The 26,106-nt window shown below is 42.3% G+C and overlaps 1 protein-coding gene across 3 annotated transcripts in view; it reads left to right on the top strand.

Annotated features, from left to right (window-relative positions):
- The window catches only part of SORCS1 (sortilin related VPS10 domain containing receptor 1), a 536,576-nt gene that overhangs the window by 448,154 nt on the left and 62,316 nt on the right, over positions 1-26,106 (top strand). For all 3 annotated transcript variants that reach the window (XM_075842830.1, XM_075842831.1, XM_075842832.1), the window contains exons 14-17: positions 2,853-2,960; positions 4,357-4,474; positions 13,214-13,344; positions 24,503-24,616. In XM_075842830.1, the coding sequence (XP_075698945.1) occupies positions 2,853-2,960; positions 4,357-4,474; positions 13,214-13,344; positions 24,503-24,616 (471 nt within the window). The remainder of the gene's footprint in view (positions 1-2,852; positions 2,961-4,356; positions 4,475-13,213; positions 13,345-24,502; positions 24,617-26,106) is intronic.

A 26,106-nucleotide genomic window follows, 5' to 3' on the forward strand; every position in this document is an offset into this window, starting at 1 on the left:
CCCTAGACCACCAGGGATGTTATTATTAACCCCTTCACTGCCCCAGACCACCAGGGATATTATCATTAATCGGTTCACTACCCAAGACCACCAGGGATGTTGTTATTAACCCCTTCACTGTCCCAGACCACCAGGGATATTAACATCAATCCCTCCCCTGCCCTAGACCACCAGGGATGTTATTATTATCGCCTCCACTGCCCCAGACAACCAGAGATATTATCATTAATCGGTTCACTACCCTAGACCACCAGGGATGTTATTATTAACCCCTTCACTGCCCCAGACCACCAGGGATATTATCATTAATCCCTTCAATGCCCTAAGCTACAAGTTATGTTACCAATAACCCATTCACTACTCTAGTCTACCAGGGATGTGACTCATCACTGCATAGAGAAGTTACGACTATCCCTCCATTTTCTGGAGTAATAACTGAAAACTCTATTTTGGGGTCCCAAATGCTATTTTTGCACAGGACCCTTCAGTTGTCTGTGTACAGCACTGGTCATAACACTTTGTGTCCTGTAACCCCTTGAGATGCCACTCTGCTCCCTGGAAAAAGAGGGATTACATTCCCAATGCTTAAAGTGTACCTATCGCTTGTTTTCCACTAATCACTAGTACATGTGAATATATGAAACATTTTCATATATCTGATTATGAGAACATATCATCTTCTTCCCCTTCGAGCAGCCTGTAGTTCCCTTTTCCTCCATGCAGCCTCTCTATAAATGTTCAGAAATCTCCTCACCAAAAAATACATGTAGTGTAAAACAATGAACCGGAAGGAGTGGGAGGAGGGGGATGCAGCTGCAGTTTCTCTCAGTTTCAGTGACGCTGCATGCTATGAGAGGGGAGGAGGAGCAGAAGCCACGAGACATATGATTGTCTCAGAACAAATAGCACACCATGAAGAGCCCAGCCAACAAACATGGAGAGAGAACATGGTTTGTGGAAATTGTATGTAGAGGGGATGAAAGATATTATCATATGGCTACGTTAGAGGTACCAAATATAGTCTATGAACTAGGTGTGTTCTAAGTTCTTTTTAAGACATCAAGTGTAGAATAGATTGGGAGACGATGGAGTCTGGTCATGACATGATCAGTCCACCAGTGAGACAAGCATGGGGTTAAGTCCTTTGCCCCGAAAGTTCATCAGAGGAAGGTCTGGAGATACGAAATCGCTTAACTTCCTAAAATCCCGACTGGAGAAGCCATCATAAGCGTCATAGCCAGGGGCAGGGGCATAGAAATGGGGGTGCAGAGGTAGCACTCGCCGCCAGCAGGGACCAGTTACAGATTTTGCATTAGGGGGCCAGGAGCTTCAAGTTACGTCTTTGTTCATAGCTAGGTTTTTCTTCACTGGGGCAATAATTCAATTTACTGCCCTTGCCCTGTAGTCAGAGTGTCTAGTTGGCGCCCCCTCTGGCACTCGCCACTCAAGGCACATGACCGATCCCTAGTTTTACCATCTATAAAGAAGAATGAAGCAGTAAAATCTGTCGCACTCAGTCTGCACTCGCTCTACACTGATGATATCCCTGCAGAATGGAGCGCCACACTCCTACTTTGTACAGGTTCATGGTGCAAGTTAAACTTTTAATTAGTTGTAAAAAGACTTCAGACTGTCGCCTGCTTCTTCTTTCTTTTCGATTAAGTAGTTAACACAAAGTTGTCAATCAAACCTTGCAGAAAAAGTTATTGTTGGAGCTCTCGTCTACTGCTGCGACGCTCTCCTTTGTGCCGAGCTCCTCATGCACCTTCTGTTTGAAAAGATCCCTTATTCGTTTTTTTTCCTTCCCGGCATAAAAGAAAAGCAGTACAGATCTGGGAGGAAGACGAGAGAAGCCTTCAGGGTTCTTGTGCGCTCTGCGTAATCTAATCAAATACCTAGTCCATTATATCCACATAATAAGGCTTCAGACGCAGCGCCGAATCGCGCCGGCTGTTGTATTTTTTCTTTGATATTTGACACCTGAAGAATATCCTGAGTGTGTGGGCAAAATCTGCGAGACGCAGTCACTTTCCGAGAAGGTCAACAGTCAAATTTTCCAATAAAAACCTTCCGTATCGTTCATCAATCATGTCTCTTGGAGTCTCCCAACTTTTTGTATGAAGAAGTCATCTCCAGTAGTAGAAAAGTAAAGGAAACTTATGTCTATAATATATCATTATAGGAGGAAAGTGTTGTAAGATGATTTTTATTGTAAATTTGTAAATCTGGCGTACACCTTTTAAGTCAATAGGGTCCTTTAGAATCCGTTGTTAGATCTAAATGGATCCATCATATCCATCAGGGTTCCTGGAAAAAATTAATCCATGCCTTTAGTATAAACTAAGCCTTAAAGGGGTTCTAAACTTTGGACAATCCCTACTTGTAGAAGGTCAAATCACAATAAGCTCATTTCAAACTGTCCCCCTGCTGAGACCCCCAACGATCAGCTGTGATCTGTGGGGAAACCTGACAGTAAGTGTTCAGTTTCCCTGCAGTGCCACCACAGGAGAAATGAAGTATTACACAGTGTCCATTCATATCAATGTGTTGTCTGTGCAATACAGGACAGGACAGCTCCTGCAGAGAGAGAGACGCTCTATGTAACCGCTCTCCACTCTGACCAAGAGAAGAGGATCCTGAACAGAAGACCCCCCCCCCCCCCCATGTTATATCAGAATCCCCTAATAGGGTGAAAAGTGGTTTGCTGAACTATTAATTGCTTTAATAAGGCTTTTCTTTGCGTCCTACAGCAGCACTCATTTCTATGTCAGTCATAGAACGCTATGTTTGTGCTTTTAAGCCGTAAACTCCCGGACCAGATTCATTATTTCCTTTCTTTTTTCTTGTTCCAGGCTTAGTTTTGATGAAGGGAGAACCTGGAATAAATATACCTTCACATCCAATCCTCTCTTTGTGGATGGTGTTTTGGGGGAGCCAGGGGAAGAGACATTGATCATGACGTAAGTTTGATAAAAATATTTACTTAGACTTGTGCATGTAATTAAATAGACCTTCCCCCTTTATGAAAATAAAATGGTTTGTCCCTATTGTTACATCATAGGGTCGGTCGGGTCATCCACTTGGGACTCCCCCACTGTTAGCTGGAACAAAGAGCCACTAACAAAAGCGTTTCCTGACTATTCATTTGACAGAGGAAATATGTGGCTGCCCAAAGGGGGTTCATGCAGCTGGAACCAGGCAGTACGCTGATCATCGGGGTGACCCGCATTAGAGAAGCGGTTGTCTAGTTAGGACAAGCACTCTAGGCATCAGAATTTATAACTGGAGAAGCTGAGACAAGCAATCTTCATAAATCCTCCATAAAACCATAAAGTAAATCTATGAACTTAGCGTAGACTACACCTGCCTGACTTAAAGGGGTTGTCTCATGAAGACCATACCTGTCCATTTGCTCTACTAGGGCAAATCAACATCATAGACCTCTGGGCCCCCTATATGAGCCAGAACTGTTCTAGCAGACTCCAGCCATTCATGAATTACATGGATGTCCATGCTGGCCGGGACCAAATCACTGGTGATCAGATGATCGCCATGGCAAATCCTTTCTGTAAGGGGTTGTCTCTGATATGACAACCACTTTAAGCCAGACATTTGATGATCTTCGGTAACAGTCTTATGTCTGTGACAAAGGCATGCTTACCATAGAGTTACCTATTCTTTGCAACTTCTACAAAGAGTAGGGATCAGTTCTGGCTCGCTCATCCCCTTTTCTGAATGGGTGGTGAGAACCTATACAGGACTTCTCTCTATAGGTGCTACAACTGACAGTGTGGAATCAGCCCAAGGTTCATAGCAAGGGTGAAGGTAGGAAACAACCATCAAGTCATCTTATTCTGAAGCAGGAAGAGTTGTGGTGGCCACATCCAGAACAAGAAGGGGGCCCGATCCGTTTTTGACAATCATAAGGTGTTAACCATTGGGTACAGAAAGACTTGCCAACAGAGGCCACTCTTCAAGGTCTCAAATAGGGGAAGGGCACATATGGCAGATATTTTGTGGCCCACTAGGGGGGGTTTAGTGGACCAAATTGCAATCTCTGTAAAGAGCTTGTCCTGGTAAGAGGTTCCCTTTAAGGTGAGATGTGATTTATGTAAAATGTGTGCTTTATTATAATTTGTGTCATCTGTTTTGATTCATTTATTCCTCGTTTTCGCTCCAGTATTTCTGTTCCTGTTACTTGTTCCTTACAGCACCGAGCATCTTATGCTCTATTTTAGTAAAGCATAAGGTGTGGAGAAAGAACACATTGTATCTATTTCTGTTTTATTTTTGCATCTTTAAATATTGCTCTCTCTTTAGACTGAATGTTGCATATTTATATTTCCTTTTCTGCAGAGTCTTTGGGCACTTTGGGCACCGATCAGAGTGGCAGCTTGTGAAAGTGGACTACAAATCTATTTTTGACAGACGTTGTAATCCTGAAGATTACCTTCCCTGGCAGCTTCATAGTCAGGTAGGGCTGTATGGCCCATACTGTGTACAGGGGTGTAGCTATAGGGGTGCAGAGGTAGCAGTGGCACCCGGGCTGTGGTGCCTGAGGGGTTTGATATATTTTTTCCTGGTGGTCTATTGTATATGGGTGGTTTATACATGGGGGTCTAGGGTATATATGAGTGTTTGATATATTTTTTCCTGGTGGTCTAGTGTTAATAAGGTCTTCATACCTGGTAGTTTACTCCCCTCCCCAGGCTTCAGCCATTTGTCCTGTTGGGGAAGCTGACAGATCATTGCCAGATCTGTAACACTTTTTTTCTTGCTAAAAAGTGTATCTTATATTCTGAGAAATACGGTAACGTTTTTGTGACCCAGAAAAAAAAATCAAGCTAACTACAGTGCCGTGAAGCTCAAGTCTTCCGTATTTATCATTCTAATAGTGTAATAGTGTAATTATCATCTATTCTCTCTACTTACCCACCATAACTATATGCATTAATGGTTCCGGAGTCTCTACCAATCCTCCCGGGAAGTAAAAGTGTCGCTAAAAAAAAGGAATACAGAGAAAAAAAAGCAAAAGTATCATTATGAGAAATATCAACCCTACAAGAGAAGACTCGGGGGACACGGAAGATTAAAATAACATGATTAAAAACATAGTGAGGGTCTTCAGCTGCAGTTACGGGTTAGCAAAGGATCCTGCGGGACTGTAGCTATAGAAAGTAGATCCGGCAATATGCTGAACTGGTAATGGAGAAGGCAGCCGAGGGCGTGCAGTAAAGTAAAGACAGGGTCCCAGAAATTTAGGGTATTTAAGCATCACAGGGGACCTCGAGCTTCAGTAAGTGTTGAGTGTTCACAACGTTGGGGACCACCTATTCCCTATCAAACATTATATTAATCCAAGCACTGGAATTAGGGAACGGGGTGACAACTTCACTCTTAAGAACGTTCCACATTACGAATACTGACTCACAATGATAAATATTCCGGTTCTCCATATTCTTCAAATTGTAATCATATACATCATAGAGTTACTCTACTGTTACAATAATGGTTAATGTCCCTTTAAGAGATAAGGATAGTCATGGTTTAAAGGGATATTCCCAATCACAGAATTTATCGGCCTATCGCTAGGATATACAATCACTTTCTGATTGGTGGGGGTCCGAATGCTGGGATTATTTGTATCGCTTGAAGTAGAGGCTGTGTTCACACTAATAATTCAGCCATGACAGCTATGCTGGATCTTTTATCAAATAAATACCGCTGAACTTAATCAGTTGATAACGCTGGACGTTGCCGCACTCTGACGAGCATTGACGTCATTCTGACCGCGCGGGCACAGCAAGTGTACCCGCACGATGAGGAGCGTGGCAACGGCTGTAAAACACAGCCGCAGTCCCGCTGTAATGGTGGAGATCAAAGAAACCACTGATCTCTGCCATTAACCCCATGAATGTGGGATGCAAAGGAAAATGAGAAGGGGAGACCCCCCCCATTGATCGCATCACGGGGAACTCCTGTGATGCAATCAAGGGACATACCTTGTATGGTCAGATGGCCTAGGGTCCATTGTCTGACCATATTTCCTTTTGTTAGGGCATACTGAGGTATGTTATAGATTTAGATTACATGCCAGTACTTTAAAGTTAAAAAATAAAAATAAAAGTTCCCAATGAGATTAAAAAAAAGTTACATTAATTTTAAAAAGTCGAATAAAAAAATACGCACAAATAAGCAAATAAACGTTATTAAATATAAGTACCAAAACATAAACTATTATACACGTATTTGGTAACGTCATGACCGTAACAACCTGCACAACAAATTTATATCGTGGGTATAGGCTGTAAAAAAAAAAAAGATGAAACCTGCAGCAGAACGGCTTTTTAGAAATGAAACAATAATGTAAATGTACCAAAAAATGGCACCTACATAAAGTACAACTTGTGCCACAAAAAAACAAGGTCTCATACAGCTACGTCCAACAAAAATAAAAAAAGTTACGAGCACCAGAATGCAAAGAGGAAAAAATAAAAAAAATGCTCTGTCCTCAGGGACAAAATTGGCCCTGCCTTTTAGGGGTTAAAATGGTATTCCTGTTATATTAAATGATCACCTATCCACTGGATAGGTAATAGCTGCTAGATCGGTAAGGGTCCGACTTCTGAGACCCCCACTGATCACCGGTACAGAGGGTCCCATGTGCCCCGTTCCCCCCAACCACAAGTCTGCAGCCGGGAGGAGTTGAATGTAGCAGAAGTTGAGCATGTCCCCTGCTGCTTCATTCCATGTCTAGGACTGTGATGGAACCCCTGAGAAGTAATGTGAACAGAGCCTTAGTCAAAAAGCTCCAGCACTGTCTTATAAACCCGTTTTCTCGGGACGGTCTTGATTCATTTCTATCTCTTAAAATGCTCAACTCATAATTATTATTTCCTGCACCAGTTCTCATCTTACCGAAGACTATAAAATTCAGCAAACTCTATCTTTTTTCCTTCTTTCTCATAATATTTTATGTTCTGGGATTGTAACCAACGCGCAGGTACCCAAATGAGCATTCTTTATAACCCCATAAAAGCCATAACAAGTGTAACAAAAAAAGTTGTTTTTGTACTTGAATAATTAAAGGGTGTTTACTTTAGAAAACCCATTTTCAGATCACTCTGGAGGACCTGTCCTGTCCTGTCCTGTATTACACAGACAATACATTGATATGAATGGACACTGTGTAATGCTTAACTTCCCCAGTGGTGGCGCTGCAGAGAAATTAAACACCTACTTCCAGGTTTCCTCACAGATCACAGCTGATCGCTAGAGATCCCATCAAGAGGACACATTCTAATCGGCTTACTATCATGGGATTCTTCTAACAAGTAGGGATTGTCCAAAGTGGAGAACCCCTTTAAGTATGAAATTGTTTGTATAAAACATTTGCAGGATCAATGAAAACAAGTCAATGCTATGTAAATTAGTTCAGATGCCTTTCGATTATCTTCAGCTTCATACTTTTAAATTCAGTAAAGAAATCCAAAAACTTTGTACCCTCGTCATCGCTGATGATTGTCCAAGACTTCTGCAGCTTTCCCATTGTGAGATCTTGACACCAGTTGTATAGAATCTCCCAATCTTCACGCTGATGATTATATTTTGTATCTCTCCAAGGAAATCGGGAGATTCTTCCCCCCCCCCCCCCCCCCCGTGTCCTATTTTTGCCGTGTGTTCACTCTAGCAATCGCTGACATGAACATGCTGAAGAGGAGCAGGACTTGTCAGCGTCTGATTGCGAGTTGTCAGCTGCCAGAGGCTAGCGTCAGACCGAATATTTTACCGGCTGACATTGACGGATGGGAGCCGCGTAAATAACAAAGTGGATTCGTGTCACATTTTGAAGATTTTTTAATAGGAAACTTTTACATGTAAAATTGTGTCTTACTCACCGGGGGCACGGCGGGGCCCTGCTCGCCTGTCTTGTTAACCTCAACAAAAAAATTGAAAGTTATTTACAATTTTTAAAAGGCCAAACAAGTGAGATGAATCTGCAGATATTTCACCCCCCGGTTTCTTTTCATACATAGTCAGGAGGAGATTATGGGCAATAAATCCGTCCTACACAAAGATCACGTTCATTTCAAAGACAAATTCCTGCTGGAAAGGACGAGGAGAAAATATGAGCCGGGTGGCAATTTAGATCCTGCAAGAATTATTGCACCTAGCTGAAGTCCATTATTGCAAGGCTGGTAAAACGGTGAACTATGGCGTCCTCTTCAATGGCTGCCGGCGTGATTTACTGTAAATATATACACAAAGCGGCTTCTGATGGTGCAATAACTCAAGTTCTATCCGATTAACTCATCTAACGAATGTCTGACTTTAATAACAAGGACATCGCTTGTCCATCAAAAAAGCCAGAGATCGACTTAGTGCGTCATGTTCAGATTCATTTCGCATTTTGGGGACTATATCCTCCTGACCGTGTTAAAGGGAACCAGCTGGACCAGTCAGGGCACAATCGAGAAGTGTTATATTTAAGCTCCTCCTTTCTGACTCCTTAAACTCCTAGTCCTATAGTGTCAGGGTGGCAAGGTTGTGTGTCATGTGACCCTTTATGGGAGTTCACAATAGAAGGGTATGGAAACAAGCAATTTTTTTAAGAGATCAATAGTTTAAGATTTCAATGGCATCTAGAAAATGTATTAAATGTTAAAGCGGGGATCTCTACTTTGGACAATCCTTACTTGATAGAAGGGTCCCTTGACAAAAAGCAGTTCACAAAGTCTTCCCTTGCTTGGTCCCCCAGTGATCAGCTGTGATCTGTGTGGAAACCTGGCAGTAAGTGTTTAATTTCCCTGCAGCGCCACCACAGGAGCAATGGGGCATTACACAGTGTCCATTAATTTCAATGTGTTGTCTGTGTAATGCAGGACAGAACAGGTTCTCCAGAGAGGGAGAAGCTCTATGTAACCACTGTCCACTAAGAGATGAGGGTCTTGAACAGAGGAAGCCCTATATTAACTCAGAATTCCCTAATAGGGTGTATGAAAATGGGTTTACTAAAGTGGACAACCCCTTTAGGGGGTCGTCCAGGTGACAAGTTAACTTTAATAGAAGACGAAACAATGACGTCAGCATTCCGAAAAAGCAAATCTTTTTATTGTCCCATACTACAGACACCGGCAACGTACTCAAGCTATAGCCAAAACGTTACTGGTGTCTGTACTATGGGACAATAAAAAGATTTGCTTTTTTGGAATGGTGATGTCATCGCTTCTTCTTCCTGTGAATCCTTGAGTGGGTCGGAGCCGATGAAGACGGTATGTTGCATTCGTTCATCCCTATTTAAAGTGACGGTGGTTCTTTTCCCATCCCTATTTCTACAAGTTCCCTTTAATGATCTCTTGACGTCCCTGTATGTTTTACACATTTTTCTGACATTTGACAAGAAGTAATGACAAGTTATCTGCTTAGCCTTCAATATTATGCACCATTAATTTACCCATGAATGGTTACCAGAGAGTAGGTGACCCCTGGTTTAGTCATCTTAATAGTTGCTTGGGTTTATGATAATTCAATATCATCTTCTAAAACCACAATATTTTACCCGGAGAATCTCGACTGGACTATACTGGACTGGACTATACTGCACTGGACTATACTGCACTGGACTATACTGCACTGGACTATACTGCACTGGACTATACTGCACTGGACTATACTGCACTGGACTATACTGCACTGGACTATACTGCACTGGACTATACTGCACTGGACTATACTGCACTGGACTATACTGCACTGGACTATACTGGACTGGACTATACTGGACTGGACTATACTGGACTGGACTAAACTGGACTGGACTAAACTGGACTATACTGGACTGGACTATACTGGACTGGACTATACTGGACTGGACTATACTGGACTGGACTATACTGGACTGGACTATACTGGACTGGACTATACTGGACTGGACTATACTGGACTGGACTATACTGCACTGGACTATACTGGACTGGACTATACTGGACTGGACTATACTGGACTATACTGGACTGGACTATACTGGACTGGACTATACTGGACTGGACTATACTGGACTGGACTAAACTGGACTAAACTGGACTGGACTAAACTGGACTGGACTAAACTGGACTGGACTAAACTGGACTGGACTAAACTGGACTGGACTAAACTGGACTGGACTAAACTGGACTGGACTGGACTGGACTAAACTGGACTGGACTAAACTGGACTGGACTAAACTGGACTAAACTGGACTGGACTATACTGGACTGGACTATACTGGACTATACTGCACTGGACTATACTGCACTGGACTATACTGCACTGGACTATACTGCACTGGACTATACTGCACTGGACTATACTGCACTGGACTATACTGCACTGGACTATACTGCACTGGACTATACTGCACTGGACTATACTGCACTGGACTATACTGCACTGGACTATACTGGACTGGACTATACTGGACTGGACTATACTGGACTGGACTATACTGGACTGGACTATACTGGACTGGACTATACTGCACTGGACTATACTGCACTGGACTATACTGCACTGGACTATACTGCACTGGACTATACTGGACTGGACTATACTGGACTGGACTATACTGGACTATACTGGACTGGACTATACTGGACTGGACTATACTGGACTGGACTAAACTGGACTAAACTGGACTGGACTAAACTGGACTGGACTAAACTGGACTGGACTAAACTGGACTGGACTAAACTGGACTGGACTGGACTGGACTGGACTAAACTGGACTGGACTAAACTGGACTGGACTAAACTGGACTAAACTGGACTGGACTATACTGGACTGGACTATACTGGACTATACTGCACTGGACTATACTGCACTGGACTATACTGCACTGGACTATACTGCACTGGACTATACTGCACTGGACTATACTGCACTGGACTATACTGCACTGGACTATACTGCACTGGACTATACTGCACTGGACTATACTGGACTGGACTATACTGGACTGGACTATACTGGACTGGACTATACTGGACTGGACTATACTGGACTGGACTATACTGGACTGGACTAAACTGGACTGGACTAAACTGGACTATACTGGACTGGACTATACTGGACTGGACTATACTGGACTGGACTATACTGGACTGGACTATACTGGACTGGACTATACTGGACTGGACTATACTGGACTGGACTATACTGGACTGGACTATACTGCACTGGACTATACTGGACTGGACTATACTGGACTGGACTATACTGGACTATACTGGACTGGACTATACTGGACTGGACTATACTGGACTGGACTAAACTGGACTAAACTGGACTGGACTGGACTAAACTGGACTGGACTAAACTGGACTGGACTAAACTGGACTGGACTAAACTGGACTGGACTAAACTGGACTGGACTAAACTGGACTGGACTAAACTGGACTGGACTGGACTGGACTGGACTAAACTGGACTGGACTATACTGGACTGGACTATACTGGACGGCATGTTTGACTTACAAACACCCCCTTTTCCAACCACAACTTTTTAGGGTCTTGGTATTCTGTTGGCTCTAGGACTTCAGCGCATATTGGTTGCCCATTAGTTGAAGTGTCCCTCCACGCCCAGCAAGCAGTTACATCTCTCCACGCCCGATGTCAGGTCGAGCGGGAGAATATATCTGGACAAACATTTTAATTCTCTGGATAGCGAATACACAAAATAGGGAGGGGAACATTTCATAGTAGGTGGAAACTGGCAGCAATAGACAATCAAGTCCTCAAAACCAGGGTCAAAACCAGACCGATCCAACATCACAGGGGGAAAACTGAAGCGTGGTCACAAGGATCAAAGCAGGAAATAGTCAGAAAAGGGGGCATAAACTTATACAGTATGTCATTAGGAAACTTACCCCGTTATTAAGTGTAGTAGTAGAAATCCACTTACGTTACAGAAGGGTTAAAATGGTAGCGTGGTCGGATAAATGTGGGCTGAAAAACAAGTAATAATAGCCAAACAAGGCAAAACAAGCCCACAAAGCTACACACATGGTATACACCCCAGTAACAAAAGAAAGAGGACAAAACAAAAAGTGTCCAAAATATCATCACATTGTATATACAAGTGATGTAATAACATTTTATTTTATTTTTCGATATACAGTTTTGGCCATTCGTTTTTCTTCTGTGCTATTTCTTTTGTTCTGGTCAAGTTGTTATCAGGGGCGGCCTGGTTTGCGTCTGTTCACACGTAGCATAAATACTGTGGATTTTCTGCAACGGATTTTGTTGCGGATAATCCGCAGCATAACACAATAGCAGCAGAGTGAATGAGATTTCAACAAATCTTCTCCACACGCCGCGTAAATGATGAGCGGATAAAACGTTCAGAAATTGACCGGCTGTGTGTTTTTTTATTCCGCAGCATGTCAATTGTATTTGCGGAATCGCTGCTTTTTTGTTGCAGGTTTTCCGCATTGAATTCAATGAAGAGGTAAAACCCACAATACATAGCAGATGTTGCGGTTTTTTTTTTTGCGGCTGAAAAGCAGCGATTCTGCCGCAAAAAAAACGCAACTCAGAAAAAAAAATCTTATACTTACCCAGAATTCAGCCAATCAAAGACTGCAGCGGTCACATGGGATAAAACATCATCCCAAGAGGCCGGTTTGCGGGACGTCAGAGGGTAAGTATGTTTTTGTTTTTTTACGTGCAGTTTTCTGCAGCGGCCACCAGTCAAAAAACTGCACAACAATTTGGTGCGGTTTTTCATCCAAAATTCCCTGCGGCCACCATGGCGGATATGCTGTGTATTTTTACGCAGCGTATCCACCCTGTGTAAACATACCCTAACTGGCAATTAAATAGTGCGCCCTCTAGTGTGGCAGAGATGTTTTGCGCCACATGGAGAGCAGAGCAATGGAGCCCGGGTCAGGAGGACGTTGCTGGAGATTGCCAGGTAAGTTACACTCTCTATATAACCATTCTCTAGGTTACGGGGCTGTTCCTTTAGTGTCAGTAACAAATCTCACGTAAATATAAGTCCGCATTTATCCTCTTATAGCATCACTGATCATATCCATTATTTATCAAGGAGCCTATGTAGTCACCAAAGCGGAAGGAGTGATTGCCGGCAATCATATATTATAGTATATAATAGTATATGAGATGATAATTATAATATGCTTCGTGTTAGTTTAGTGACATTATATTTTCTCCCTCAGGGGGAAGCCTGTATAATGGGTGCGAAGAGAACCTACAAGAAAAGAAGATCAGAGAGGAAATGCATGCAGGGAAAATATGCTGGGGCCATGTCGTCGGAGCCTTGCGTCTGCACTGAGGCGGATTTCGAGTGGTGAGTGAACACAGACGATCGGGAAAACATATAATCAATAGTGAACAGAAAAGTTGTTCGATACATTAAATATAGTGATATATTATATGACCAAAGAGTTCCAGGATTGTCTTATGGACCAGCATTCTCGGAAAAGTCTTTATTCATTCTTATCTCCCGAAATGTTCAACCCATAATTATTATTTCCCAAGATTCGTTTTTGTTCAGCCATTTTTATTATTCCTTCAGTAATATCCTCCGTCATTATACAACCAGTACCTTCGACATTTGTGACGGATGACATGGCGTGGAGTCCTGCATTTGGTTTATACGAGACATAACATGACCGGTGTTGTCCAAAGAGTCATCTGTTTTGCTAATATAATGATTTATTTATTTTTAATTGTTCTCTTTAGAACAAATAATACCACCAGACTAACAGCAGCATACAGTGCCCACATAATACTGCCATACAATGCTTACATAATACCATACAGTGCCCACATAATACTGCCATACAATGCTTACATAATACCATACAGTGCACACATAATACTGCCATACAATGCCTACATAATAATACCATACAGTGCCCACATAATACTACCATACAATGCTTACATAATACCATACAGTGCCCACATAATACTGCCATACAATGCTTACATAATACCATACAGTGCCCACATAATACTGCCATACAATGCCTACATAATAATAGCATACAGTGCCCACATAATACTGCCATACAATGCCTCCATAATAATACTATACAGTGCCCACATAATACTGCCATACAATGCCTACATAATAATAGCATACAGTGCCCACATAATACTGCCATACAATGCCTACATAATAATACCATACAGTGCCCACATAATACTGCCATACAATGCCTACATAATAATACCATACAGTGCCCACATAATACTGCCATACAATGCCTACATAATAATAGCATACAGTGCCCACATAATACTGCCATACAATGCCTACATAATAATACCATACAGTGCCCACATAATACTGCCATACAATGCCTACATAATAATACCATACAGTGCCCACATAATACTGCCATACAATGCCTACATAATAATAGCATACAGTGCCCACATAATACTGCCATACAATGCCTACATAATAATACCATACAGTGCCCACATAATACTGCCATACAACGCCTACATAATAATAGCATACAGTGCCCACATAATACTGCCATACAATGCCTACATAATAATACCATACAGTGCCCACATAATACTGCCATACAATGCTTACATAATAATACCATACAGTGCCCACATAATACTGCCATACAATGCTTACATAATACCATACAGTGCCCACATAATACTGCCATACAATGCTTACATAATACCATACAGTGCACACATAATACTGCCATACAATGCCTACATAATAATACCATACAGTGCCCACATAATACTACCATACAATGCTTACATAATACCATACAGTGCCCACATAATACTGCCATACAATGCTTACATAATACCATACAGTGCCCACATAATACTGCCATACAATGCCTACATAATAATAGCATACAGTGCCCACATAATACTGCCATACAATGCCTCCATAATAATACTATACAGTGCCCACATAATACTGCCATACAATGCCTACATAATAATAGCATACAGTGCCCACATAATACTGCCATACAATGCCTACATAATAATACCATACAGTGCCCACATAATACTGCCATACAATGCCTACATAATAATACCATACAGTGCCCACATAATACTGCCATACAATGCCTACATAATAATAGCATACAGTGCCCACATAATACTGCCATACAATGCCTACATAATAATACCATACAGTGCCCACATAATACTGCCATACAATGCCTACATAATAATACCATACAGTGCCCACATAATACTGCCATACAATGCCTACATAATAATAGCATACAGTGCCCACATAATACTGCCATACAATGCCTACATAATAATACCATACAGTGCCCACATAATACTGCCATACAACGCCTACATAATAATAGCATACAGTGCCCACATAATACTGCCATACAATGCCTACATAATAATACCATACAGTGCCCACATAATACTGCCATACAATGCCTACATAATAATACCATACAGTGCCCACATAATACTGCCATACAATGCCTACATAATAATAGCATACAGTGCCCACATAATACTGCCATACAATGCCTACATAATACCATACAGTGCCCACATAATACTGCCATACAACGCCTACATAATAATAGCATACAGTGCCCACATAATACTGCCATACAATGCCTACATAATAATACCATACAGTGCCCACATAATACTGCCATACAATGCTTACATAATACCATACAGTGCCCACATAATACTGCCATACAATGCCTACATAATAATAGCATACAGTGCCCACATAATACTGCCATACAATGCCTCCATAATAATAGCATACAGTGCCCACATAATACTGCCATACAATGCCTACATAATAATAGCATACAGTGCCCACATAATACTGCCATACAATGCCTACATAATAATACCATACAGTGCCCACATAATACTGCCATACAATGCCTACATAATAATAGCATACACTGCCCACATAATACTGGCATACAATGCTTACATAATAATACCATACAGTGCCCACATAATACTGCCATACAATGCTTACATAATACCATACACTGCCCACATAATACTACCATACAATGCTTACATAATAACACCATACAGTACCCACATAATACTGGCATACAATGCTTACATAATACCATACAGTGCCCATATAATACTGCCATACAATGCTTACATAATAATACCATACAGTGCCCACATAATACTGCCATACAATGCTTACATAATAATAGCATACAGTGCCCACATATTACTGCCATACAATGCTTACATAATACCATACAGTGCCAACATATTACTGCCATACAATGCTTACATAATACCATACAGTGCCCACATAATACTGCCATACAATGCTTACATAATAATACCACACAGTGCCCACATAATACTGCCATACAATGCTTACATAATAATACCATACAGTGCCCACATAATACTGCCATACAATGCCTACATAATACCATACAGTGCCCACATAATACTGCCATACAATGCTTACATAATAATACCATACAGTGCCCACATAATACTGCCATACAATGCTTACATAATACCATACAGTGCCCACATAATACTGCCATACAATGCTTACATAATAATACCATACAGTACCCACATAATACTGGCATACAATGCTTACATAATACCAGACAGTGCCCATATAATACTGCCATACAATGCTTACATAATAATACCATACAGTGCCCACATAATACTGCCATACAATGTTTACATAATAGCATACAGTGCCCACATATTACTGCCATACAATGCTTACTTAATAATACCATACAGTACCCACATAATACTGCCATACAATGCTTACATAATAATAGCATACAGTGCCCACATAATACTGCCATACAATGCCTACATAATAATAGCATACAGTGCCCACATAATACTGCCATACAATGCCTACATAATAATAGCATACAGTGCCCATATAATACTGCCATACAATGCTTACATAATAATACTATACAGTGCCCACATAATACTGCCATACAATGCTTACATAATACCATACAGTGCCCACATAATACTGCCAGACAACGCCTACAAAGTAATAGCATACAGTGCCCACATAATACTGCCAGACAATGCCTACAAAGTAATAGCATATAGTGCCCACATAATACTGCCATACAATGCCTACATATTAGTACCATAAAGTGCCCACATATTGCTGCCATACAGTGCCTACATAATAATAGCATACAGTGCCCACATATTGCTGTCATACAGCACCTACAAATTAACACCATATAGTGCCCACATAGTACTGCCATACAATGCCTACATAGTAGTACCATACAGTGCCCACATATTGCTGCCATACAATGCTTACATAATAATACCATACCGTGCCCACATAATACTGCCATATAATGCCCACATAGTAGTACGAATACAGTGCCCACATAATATTGCCATACAATGCTTACATAATACTGCCATACAATTCCTACATAATACTGCCATATGGTGGCTACGTGAAAGTACTGCATAATACTGCCATACAGTGCCTAACTAACTGTGCCATTCAAAGTGCAAATAACAGTGACATGCAGTATTGTTATGCCGCTAGTGGTGCTCAAGACTACAATACCAGACAATCGCTATCACATGGGTGAAGCACGCGTCAACGCTGACAGAAAACAAAAGGCACGAGTAACTTACCAGTGGATGATTGGAACCGAATACTGAAGGTAGTAGAAGATGGAGACGATGCATAAATGGAGTAGATGGCATATGAATAGCATGTAAGCAGTTAACAGATGAATAGACAGTGGACAAGAATTAACAGCACTCACTGACTCTATCTGAATACTATCCCACAGCAGGGGAAGGCAACAGCTTGGCAGCAGACCAAACACACAGGAAATGCAAACAAACCAGTGAAACTACTGATCCCAGGATACACATGAAACCACTATACAAAAACTAGATCTCTCAGAGGACCAACAAGTCTCACAGTACAAACAAACACATAGACAAGAACAAAGTCACCAACTAGAATCTGGAAAGAGTTTAGCACATGCCACAAACAGTATATCCAGCCCCTGATTACTCCAGACCTGAAGTATATATAAGCCCAAAAAAAGTACTCCACCCTAATTACCCAAGCAAAGCTAAATTATAACCATAACCAGACCAAAAGGTATTGCCTAGTAATGCAGAGATAACAGAAATCATTGATTAGCAGCAGTCCTGCAGCCAATCTTAACCAGTATCTACATAAAAGTCCATTGCAGTGACTACATAATAATGCCAGACCGGGGTGTAACTATAGTGGTGCAGAAGTAGCTGTCACATCCAGACCCTAGTGCCTTAAGGGGCCCCAAGGACCCTCTGCCACATAAGGTGACACCAGTGTTATAAATGGCACATGGCAGGTGAGGGGCCATATTATAGATTTTGGATTTGGGGTCTCGGAGCTTTAAGTTACTCCTTTGTGTACATATATTACAGGTGGGATACAGACTATAATATGCTTGAGATTAATTGATCCAGACCCCTTGTCCCATCTTTCAGGCTAGTCAGCGACTAAACCCCACACCCCGCACTGCAGTATAAATCTTTATAATACTGTGCTGGAAGTATAAAACAAGAACATCGGTTACATGAGTCTCAACAAATCCCACAGTGACATGGTGTCTGGTAATATCCCACTTCTATCTACTCCAATAAATCCCCTTTAAATCAAACTGTAGTGCGGAGATCTCACATTGCTGAATACCAGATGTAACATCAAGGTGACGGACATTAATTCAAATAAAAAAGGGACTTGTATGATCGTCCATGTGTCAGGAGTTGTCACCCTCAAATTGAACAGAGCCACAGAAACTATAATGGAAACTTGGGGGGAGGGGATCGGATATAAATGCAGTCTGATCCTTAAAGGGGTTTTCTTAGGATAGGCCATCAATGTTTGATTGGTGGGAGTTGAACCCCATATTAGCAGAATGAAGGGCCAACAGTATTTAGTGGCCCATCATTGTTTACACAGGCACTAGCGGCTCATCCGTGCCGTAGCGGAGTATCTGCATCTGGCACTGCCACATTTCTTATTGATTTATATTTCTGGGAAGGTTGGGGACAACCAATATGGACGACATTTCAGCTTCCTTAGGGGTTGTCACCGCATCTTTTACAGTGATACAACCTTCTGCTCTCTACAACTACGACTATGGGGTCTGTCATGGTGGCCATATTGGTTGTCATACAGTTTTCTCAAAAGATATTAGTTTACGATAGATGGACTCACATTTAAAGGGGTCTTCCCATCATAGACACTTATGCATACCCTCTGGTACCTGCACCTATCACCAGAACGATGACGCATGCAGGTGGAGAATGAATGGAGAAGTGGCCGCACACAAGGGTGGACCCACATTTAAAGGGGTATTCCCATCATAGACATTTATGCATACCCTCTGGTACCTGCACCAATCACCAGAACGATGACGCATTCAGGTGGAGAATGAATGGAGAAGTGGCCGCACACAAGGGTGGACCCACATTTAAAGGGGTATTCCCATCATAGACATTTGTGCATACCCTCTGGAAACCGTACCTATCACCAGAACGATGACGCTATCAGGCGGAGAATGAATGGAGAAGTGGCCGCACACACAGGAGGGACACACATTTAAAGGGAAATTCCCATCATAGACATTTATGACATATGCACATTAGATCAAATAAATTTGTGTTGGGTGCTGGTCCCACATCTGGCTCACACCTATCATTAGTTAGGTGGCCAATGCATCCAGGCATAGAATGACCGGAGAGATGGCCACGCAAATGTGAGGCTCTTCCCATACGTTTTTATAAAAGTTATGGAAACAGCCAAGTTGCCGCATTCAGGCGGAGTTGGCACGCTTGTCAGTCCCATAAAAACGAATGGAGAGAGACACAGACATGCGCAGCCACCTGTTCAGTTATTTTATGCCTGTGTCGGCCGCTTCACCATGCGGGAGTGGGGTTGTGGGACCCTTGTTCTGGAGGTGCGGGTCCCAGAGATGTGAATCCTGTGGACATACCATAAATATCTAGGATGTGAATATCCCTTTAAATACCATGGTTTAGGAGATGCCATATTACAGGGGTGATCATTATTAGAACCATTGTCTCTATGGGAGAATACAGATCCTTACGGTTACACCACATGGCGACACACGCAGCGCCTATGGCTCCATAATACAGAACTGGTGGGACTTCATGTGAATGTTATGTAATTATAGTAATATTATTATGGCAAGACATGGCACTTTAACCATGGGCATCTTTATGACTCCCATAAAATTGCATCTTGAAGATGCTGAGTGTCCTCTCACAATGTTCTACCCCAGTATACCTCAGTATACAGCCCCCCCACCCAAAAAAAAAAAAAAAAATTAAAAAATTATCTTCTTGTCTGTATGGTCACTGCATCTTTAAAGAGGTTTTCCGGTTTTGAGTGAATAATACTTAAACTCTTCTTTACAACGTTCTAATATAATTTGTGTCTCAATTTCTCACCATTTTAAGATATTTCCTTGCTGTCACTGAATGAGAACATTATTATTTACATTCAGAGGCAGCAAACCTGTACATACCTATTCTGCCCTCAGTTGAGAAGTGGATACATTGTATCAGTCTAGACAATGCTGTGTGAGCTGAACAACCTGGGCTCCAGACTGATACATTGTAGCAAACCACCGGAGAGATCTGTGCAGTGGCTACATTTATCTCAGAACATTGTATAGACTTGAGACAATTGTCTCCACTTCTCATTTAGAAGCAGAACTAACCCTTATTGTCATCATCATATTATAGATGACCGTCTTGGCGCTGTATAGTGGGCAGTGCTCTTAACGCCCTCAAGTTTAACCCCTTCATGAGCATCTTATAGATAACCTTCCTGAGAGAACCTTAAGGGCATGACCACACGTGGCGGATTTCCTCCGCAACTGTCCGCATCAATGCCGCACAGAATCTGCGTTGCAGATTCTGCTGCGGATCTGCACAAAATGTGCAGTAAATTGATGCGGACTAGCTGCTGCGGACTGCGGGAAAAGTGCTTCCCTTCTCCCTATCAGTGCAGGATAGAGAGAAGGGACAGCACTTTCCCTAGTGAAAGTAAAATAATTTCATACTTACCGGCCGTTGTCTTGGTGACGCGTCCCTCTTTCGGCATCCAGCCCGACCTCCCTGGATGACGCGCCAGTCCATGTGACCGCTGCAGCCTGTGCTTGGCCTGTGATTGGCTGCAGCCGTCACTTACACTGAAACGTCATCCTGGGAAGCCGGACTGGAGACAGACGCAGGGAGTTCTCGGTAAGTATGAACTTATATGTTTTTTTACAGATACATGTATATTGAGATCGGTAGTCACTGTCCCGGGTGCAGAAACAGTTACTGCCGATCGCTTAACTCTTTCAGCACCCTGGACAGTGACTATTTACAGACGTCTCCTAGCAACGCTCCCGTCATTACGGGAGCCCCATTGACTTCCTCAGTCTGGCTGTAGACCTAGAAATACATAGGTCCAGCCAGAATGAAGAAATGTCATGGTAGTAAAACCAATACGCTCCGCAGCACACATAAGATCTGCGGACTTCATTGCGGAATTTTGACTCTCCATTGAAGTCAATGGAGAAATTCCGCCATGAGTCCGCCACTGCTCCGCAACAGACAGAGCATGCTGCGGACACCAAATTCCGCTCCGCAGCCTATGCTCCGCAGCGGAATTGTACGCATCGTCTAAACGAACACTGCTAAATTAAAGTGAAAGTCAATGGAGAAACGGCTCCGCTGCGGATTAACGCTGCGGAGTGTCCGCAGCGGAATTTAAGTGAAATTCCGCCACGTGTGAACCCGCCCTTAAAGAGGAGTCTCGTAAAGAAGAGAACAAAACGAAATGCAAGATAAATGTTTTCGCATAATGTGGTTTGGTTCCACTGTTTCTCTGTATCATTTGAAGTCTATCAAATCAATGGTGAATTAAAGGTATCCTGTACGCTCCGCTGTCTTGTGTGGAGTGTAATTTGAGAAATAAAATATTGTGTTCTAATCCCTCCAGCAGTCTGCAGACAGTCACCAGTAAAACTCGCTGTTACAATGACATTATTGAGTCCCCCCGGGCACCGCGTTACTGTGCCAGAGATTCTTGCTTTAGTAATTTCTCGATAAATGCTATTATGTAGACTGCGTGGCTGAGAAATGCTCGGATTCACTCGGCCTCACAACTTCAAGGAAAACGATAAAAGTTTTGTGCAAGAACTTGTACTTTGATGACAACTTAAAGGGTTATTTCTATCCAAGACATTTATGGCAAATCCACAGGATATACCATAAATGTCGGACAGATGTGGATTCCAGCTGGGGGACCCGTACCTATGTTGACAACAGGGGTCCTGCCATTCTGGTGCTTGGTCCTCTCCATTCATTTGGGAGTTACGGAAACATCCGAGCAGTTCAATACCAGGTCTCCCGAATTGCTCCTCTATTGAAGTGGATAGCCTTCAACCATTATATAAATGCAACAGTCTCCATGTAAAGCAATGTTGCATGCCATTGTAGGACCTCACCTCCAAACCCTCATTACTTCCTGAAGACTTTAAGCATTTCATACATGAGACTACCAAAATGGCGGTTGTTGCTCTTATTACGTCATGGGTGAGTGAGTGGGAAAACCCTCTACTCTAAATTAACACAATGGAACGCAACCTCTGCCCTGCCCAAGATCTCCTCCTCTCTATCAGCCTTATCTGCTCTCTGATCCACACTCTTGGGTCCAGGACTCTTCCCAAGTTTCTCTCCTTCTCTGGAATTCCCTTCTTCTTCCACCTCTCAACACTGGAAATTCACCTCTACTGAGGATCCAGCTTAGAACTTAGTGTAAAGTCTCATTCAACTGCTGTCCCAATATAATGTCCACCTGACAAGGCTGCGGTTTTCATTTAATGGATACAAGTCAACCCAAACCTATCACTTAAAGGAAATTCCGACAAGTACTAATGTTTGCCATGTGTTCCATTAGGGAATTACATGTGTTTGTCTCTTACATGTTTATCTTCTTGCTGCTCTGATCATTTTATATCACACTGCGACCATTGCTTAAGTCAATGGGGATAAAACGGTGTCACTCATACAGGCACCAGAACTTCCTGTATGATGTCATTACATGGACTGTTCCATCTACGCACTCCACGGGGGGGGGGGGTATAAAGCTTTGTTTACATCTTGCCAGAGCCTTCAGTTGTAAGGCTCCGAAGTACGCCACTGTGTAGCCAGACAGGGACATATCTAGTCTATTGGCCACAATGGAAAAAAAATTATACTGTGCGGTATATGTTTTTTTTGTGGTGGCCCACTGTATAGGAGAGCGCAGTCTGCTGCAATTTCCTATACAGTAAAAATAAAAGGTATGCCTACACATACAAGCCCAGAGGAGGTCAATACTCTTGTGGCCGTTTTTAATTGAATGGGAGGTCTATGGCTATGTTCAGTGAGGCATCAGGAGCTTTTCCACCGCATACGCCAAACGTGTTCACTTAATGTGATGTGAACAGAACCTTACTGCTGATGATTGGCCAGGCTCCTGTCACACGGTTATAATTGAAAACATCACAGTTCAGCCTCCCTGGCTCTCTACTTATAGGGACAGATTTACTATTATTCTTGCGCCAGAATTCTTGCCTCGGTTGCGTCTTTTATATGGAGCAAATCAGTTTAAACTAATTTATTATTGATTGGTACCAACAAGAACAGATGTTTGCGTCTCACTAGATACAATTCAAAAGTGTCTAGAAAAGGGGGTGTGGCTTTGTGAAAAGGGGGATGGATTAAAATTGTTCCGACGTGCGGAAAAATTGCACTAAAAATTGAATGCAAAAAACTGGCATCAATTAAGCCAACCAAGAGGTGGTGTAAGAAAGAGAAAGGTGCCTAACATGTCTTACAAGATGCATCAAAACTATCATACAGCGAGCGCCACTGTGATAAATTTGGCGCATATTCTGACTCCCTGGTACGCAGTCTAAATATTAGACCTCATTAATAAATCTGCCGCATTATCTCTTATCGTATATAGGAGAATATTGAAGGAAGGATAATCACACTGTCCTCCCTAGCAGGCAGAGATGGTATTGGCTGTAGCTTTTCATGTGATCTGTACTGAGGCATGATGGGATTGATAGCAAAGCACAGTAGTAGAGAAACAGGGTAAAATGTAAAATTCAAGATGGAGTCTGATCAGATGCAGCCGGGAGGGCAAACTCTGTAGAAGTGACTACAATATACATAAAAGATGACCAGGGCTGGATAGACAATCAGGCGGAGGGTGCAGTGATGGATAGTTGTGTTGGAGCTGGGCTGGAAGTCTCCATTTTACAGGTTCTTCCAGAATTATCAGCAAATAAGTAAAAATCAATAATGAAGCGAAAAAGTTCAAATCTTGAGTTGTCACTTATGTGTTGTAATTCTTCACTGAACATTCGCCTCTCTGCTTTTAGTGATTATGGTTATGAACGACACAGTAACGGTCAGTGCCTGCCAGCGTTTTGGTACAACCCATCGTCCTTGTCCAAAGATTGCAGTCTCGGGCAAAGTTACTTGAACAGCACCGGGTAAGTAAAACTCCGCACATAGGTCATTATTGTGACTGTATTGTATGGTTTGTTTTATTTTATGTTTAAACTCGCACAGCGTCTGAGCCTTCAGTCAGATATATAGCCCATAGGGTCCCGTTGTAAAAACAAAATGTATACCACGCGGTGTGTGTGTATATATATATAATTACTGGATGCCTCGGTATTGAATAACGTATTCGAATCCACTATCTTAGGCCCCCTACACACGATCATGCCTATAATCACTGTTCATGATTACGGGCACAGCCGGCCACTATAGTATGGGAGCATTGTCCGTATAAAAGAAAAAAATAGGACGTGTCCTATCTTTTGCGGAGACTTTCTATGGCACCGTCACCTTCCCGTAAATACACAGGAAAGTGTCCGTGGGCAATAAAAGTGAATGGGTCCGTAATTACGGATGAACTCTGCAGTCGTGGGGCCGAATACAGTAAAAAAAAGATATTGCAAATTATAACCCCCCTGATGTATGAAGGTTTTTACTATACGTCTGGTCGAGGCGGCCCTAAGGATACATTCGGCATATGTGCCTGGAGATTTTCCTAAGCCTACGCCAAAAGTACAATGCAAACACAGTGTGAACAGAGCCTGATTAACTTCCCAGAAATACATTGATACCCAGGTGCGCCCTGCTTTACTATTCTACAGTATAGATAGAGAAAACTACCCAGGAGCATTGTATTCAGTCATAGCAGGTGCCGAGTTCTTTTTAATTTAAAGGGGTATTCCGGTTACAACAAGTTACCCCCTATCTGTAGGGGAAGGGGTAACTTGCTGATCGGTGGGTGTCCAACACCTCAGACCCCCACCGTTTACAGGAATGGGAGCCCGAAGTTGCTCGAACCCCAAGTTTGAACCGAGCGGCAGGTCGCTCATGCGCACTGTCGCTCCATTCATTCTCTATGGAAGTGCCGGAAAAAGCCGAACACTGCACTCAGCTATCTCCAAATACCCCTTTAATCTTAGGGAGTATTACACATTTTTGAAAACCGTGAACCTGACAATAGTCTGACTACTTCACTCTCTTTGGGGTTTACCAGTGAAGGACAGAGACATAGAGAGTTGTCAGGGTTGGGAACATGTTACGTTCTATCTTGAGATTAGAAAATCTAAAAGTGTGATTATCCTCACCAAACAACCCAACACAAGGGTCATTTGGGGACTTATTAGGAGGGGACCCTCCCCTCTTAGAAACAGAATTGGGCAGCATGTGTCATGTGATCCATCTTGGTTCTAGCAACTGGCTAAGAAGGCTCATAGTGGGGAGGGGCATGGGTGCAATTTATTATTCAGTCCCGTATTTGGGACTTCCCGCCCCCGTTTTTGTACAATAGCGCGTTCTTGTTTAATGTTGTTAAAGTTGTGTCCACCTTCGTAGACAATTTTTTATTTTCCCAATGTGTCTAGAATAAAAAATTTAGCAACTGCAATAAGTCTTGATTATGTCTCCATGGCAACAGACTACA

Source organism: Rhinoderma darwinii, chromosome 11 (assembly GCF_050947455.1).
Source record: "Rhinoderma darwinii isolate aRhiDar2 chromosome 11, aRhiDar2.hap1, whole genome shotgun sequence".
Lineage (NCBI taxonomy): Eukaryota > Metazoa > Chordata > Amphibia > Anura > Rhinodermatidae > Rhinoderma > Rhinoderma darwinii.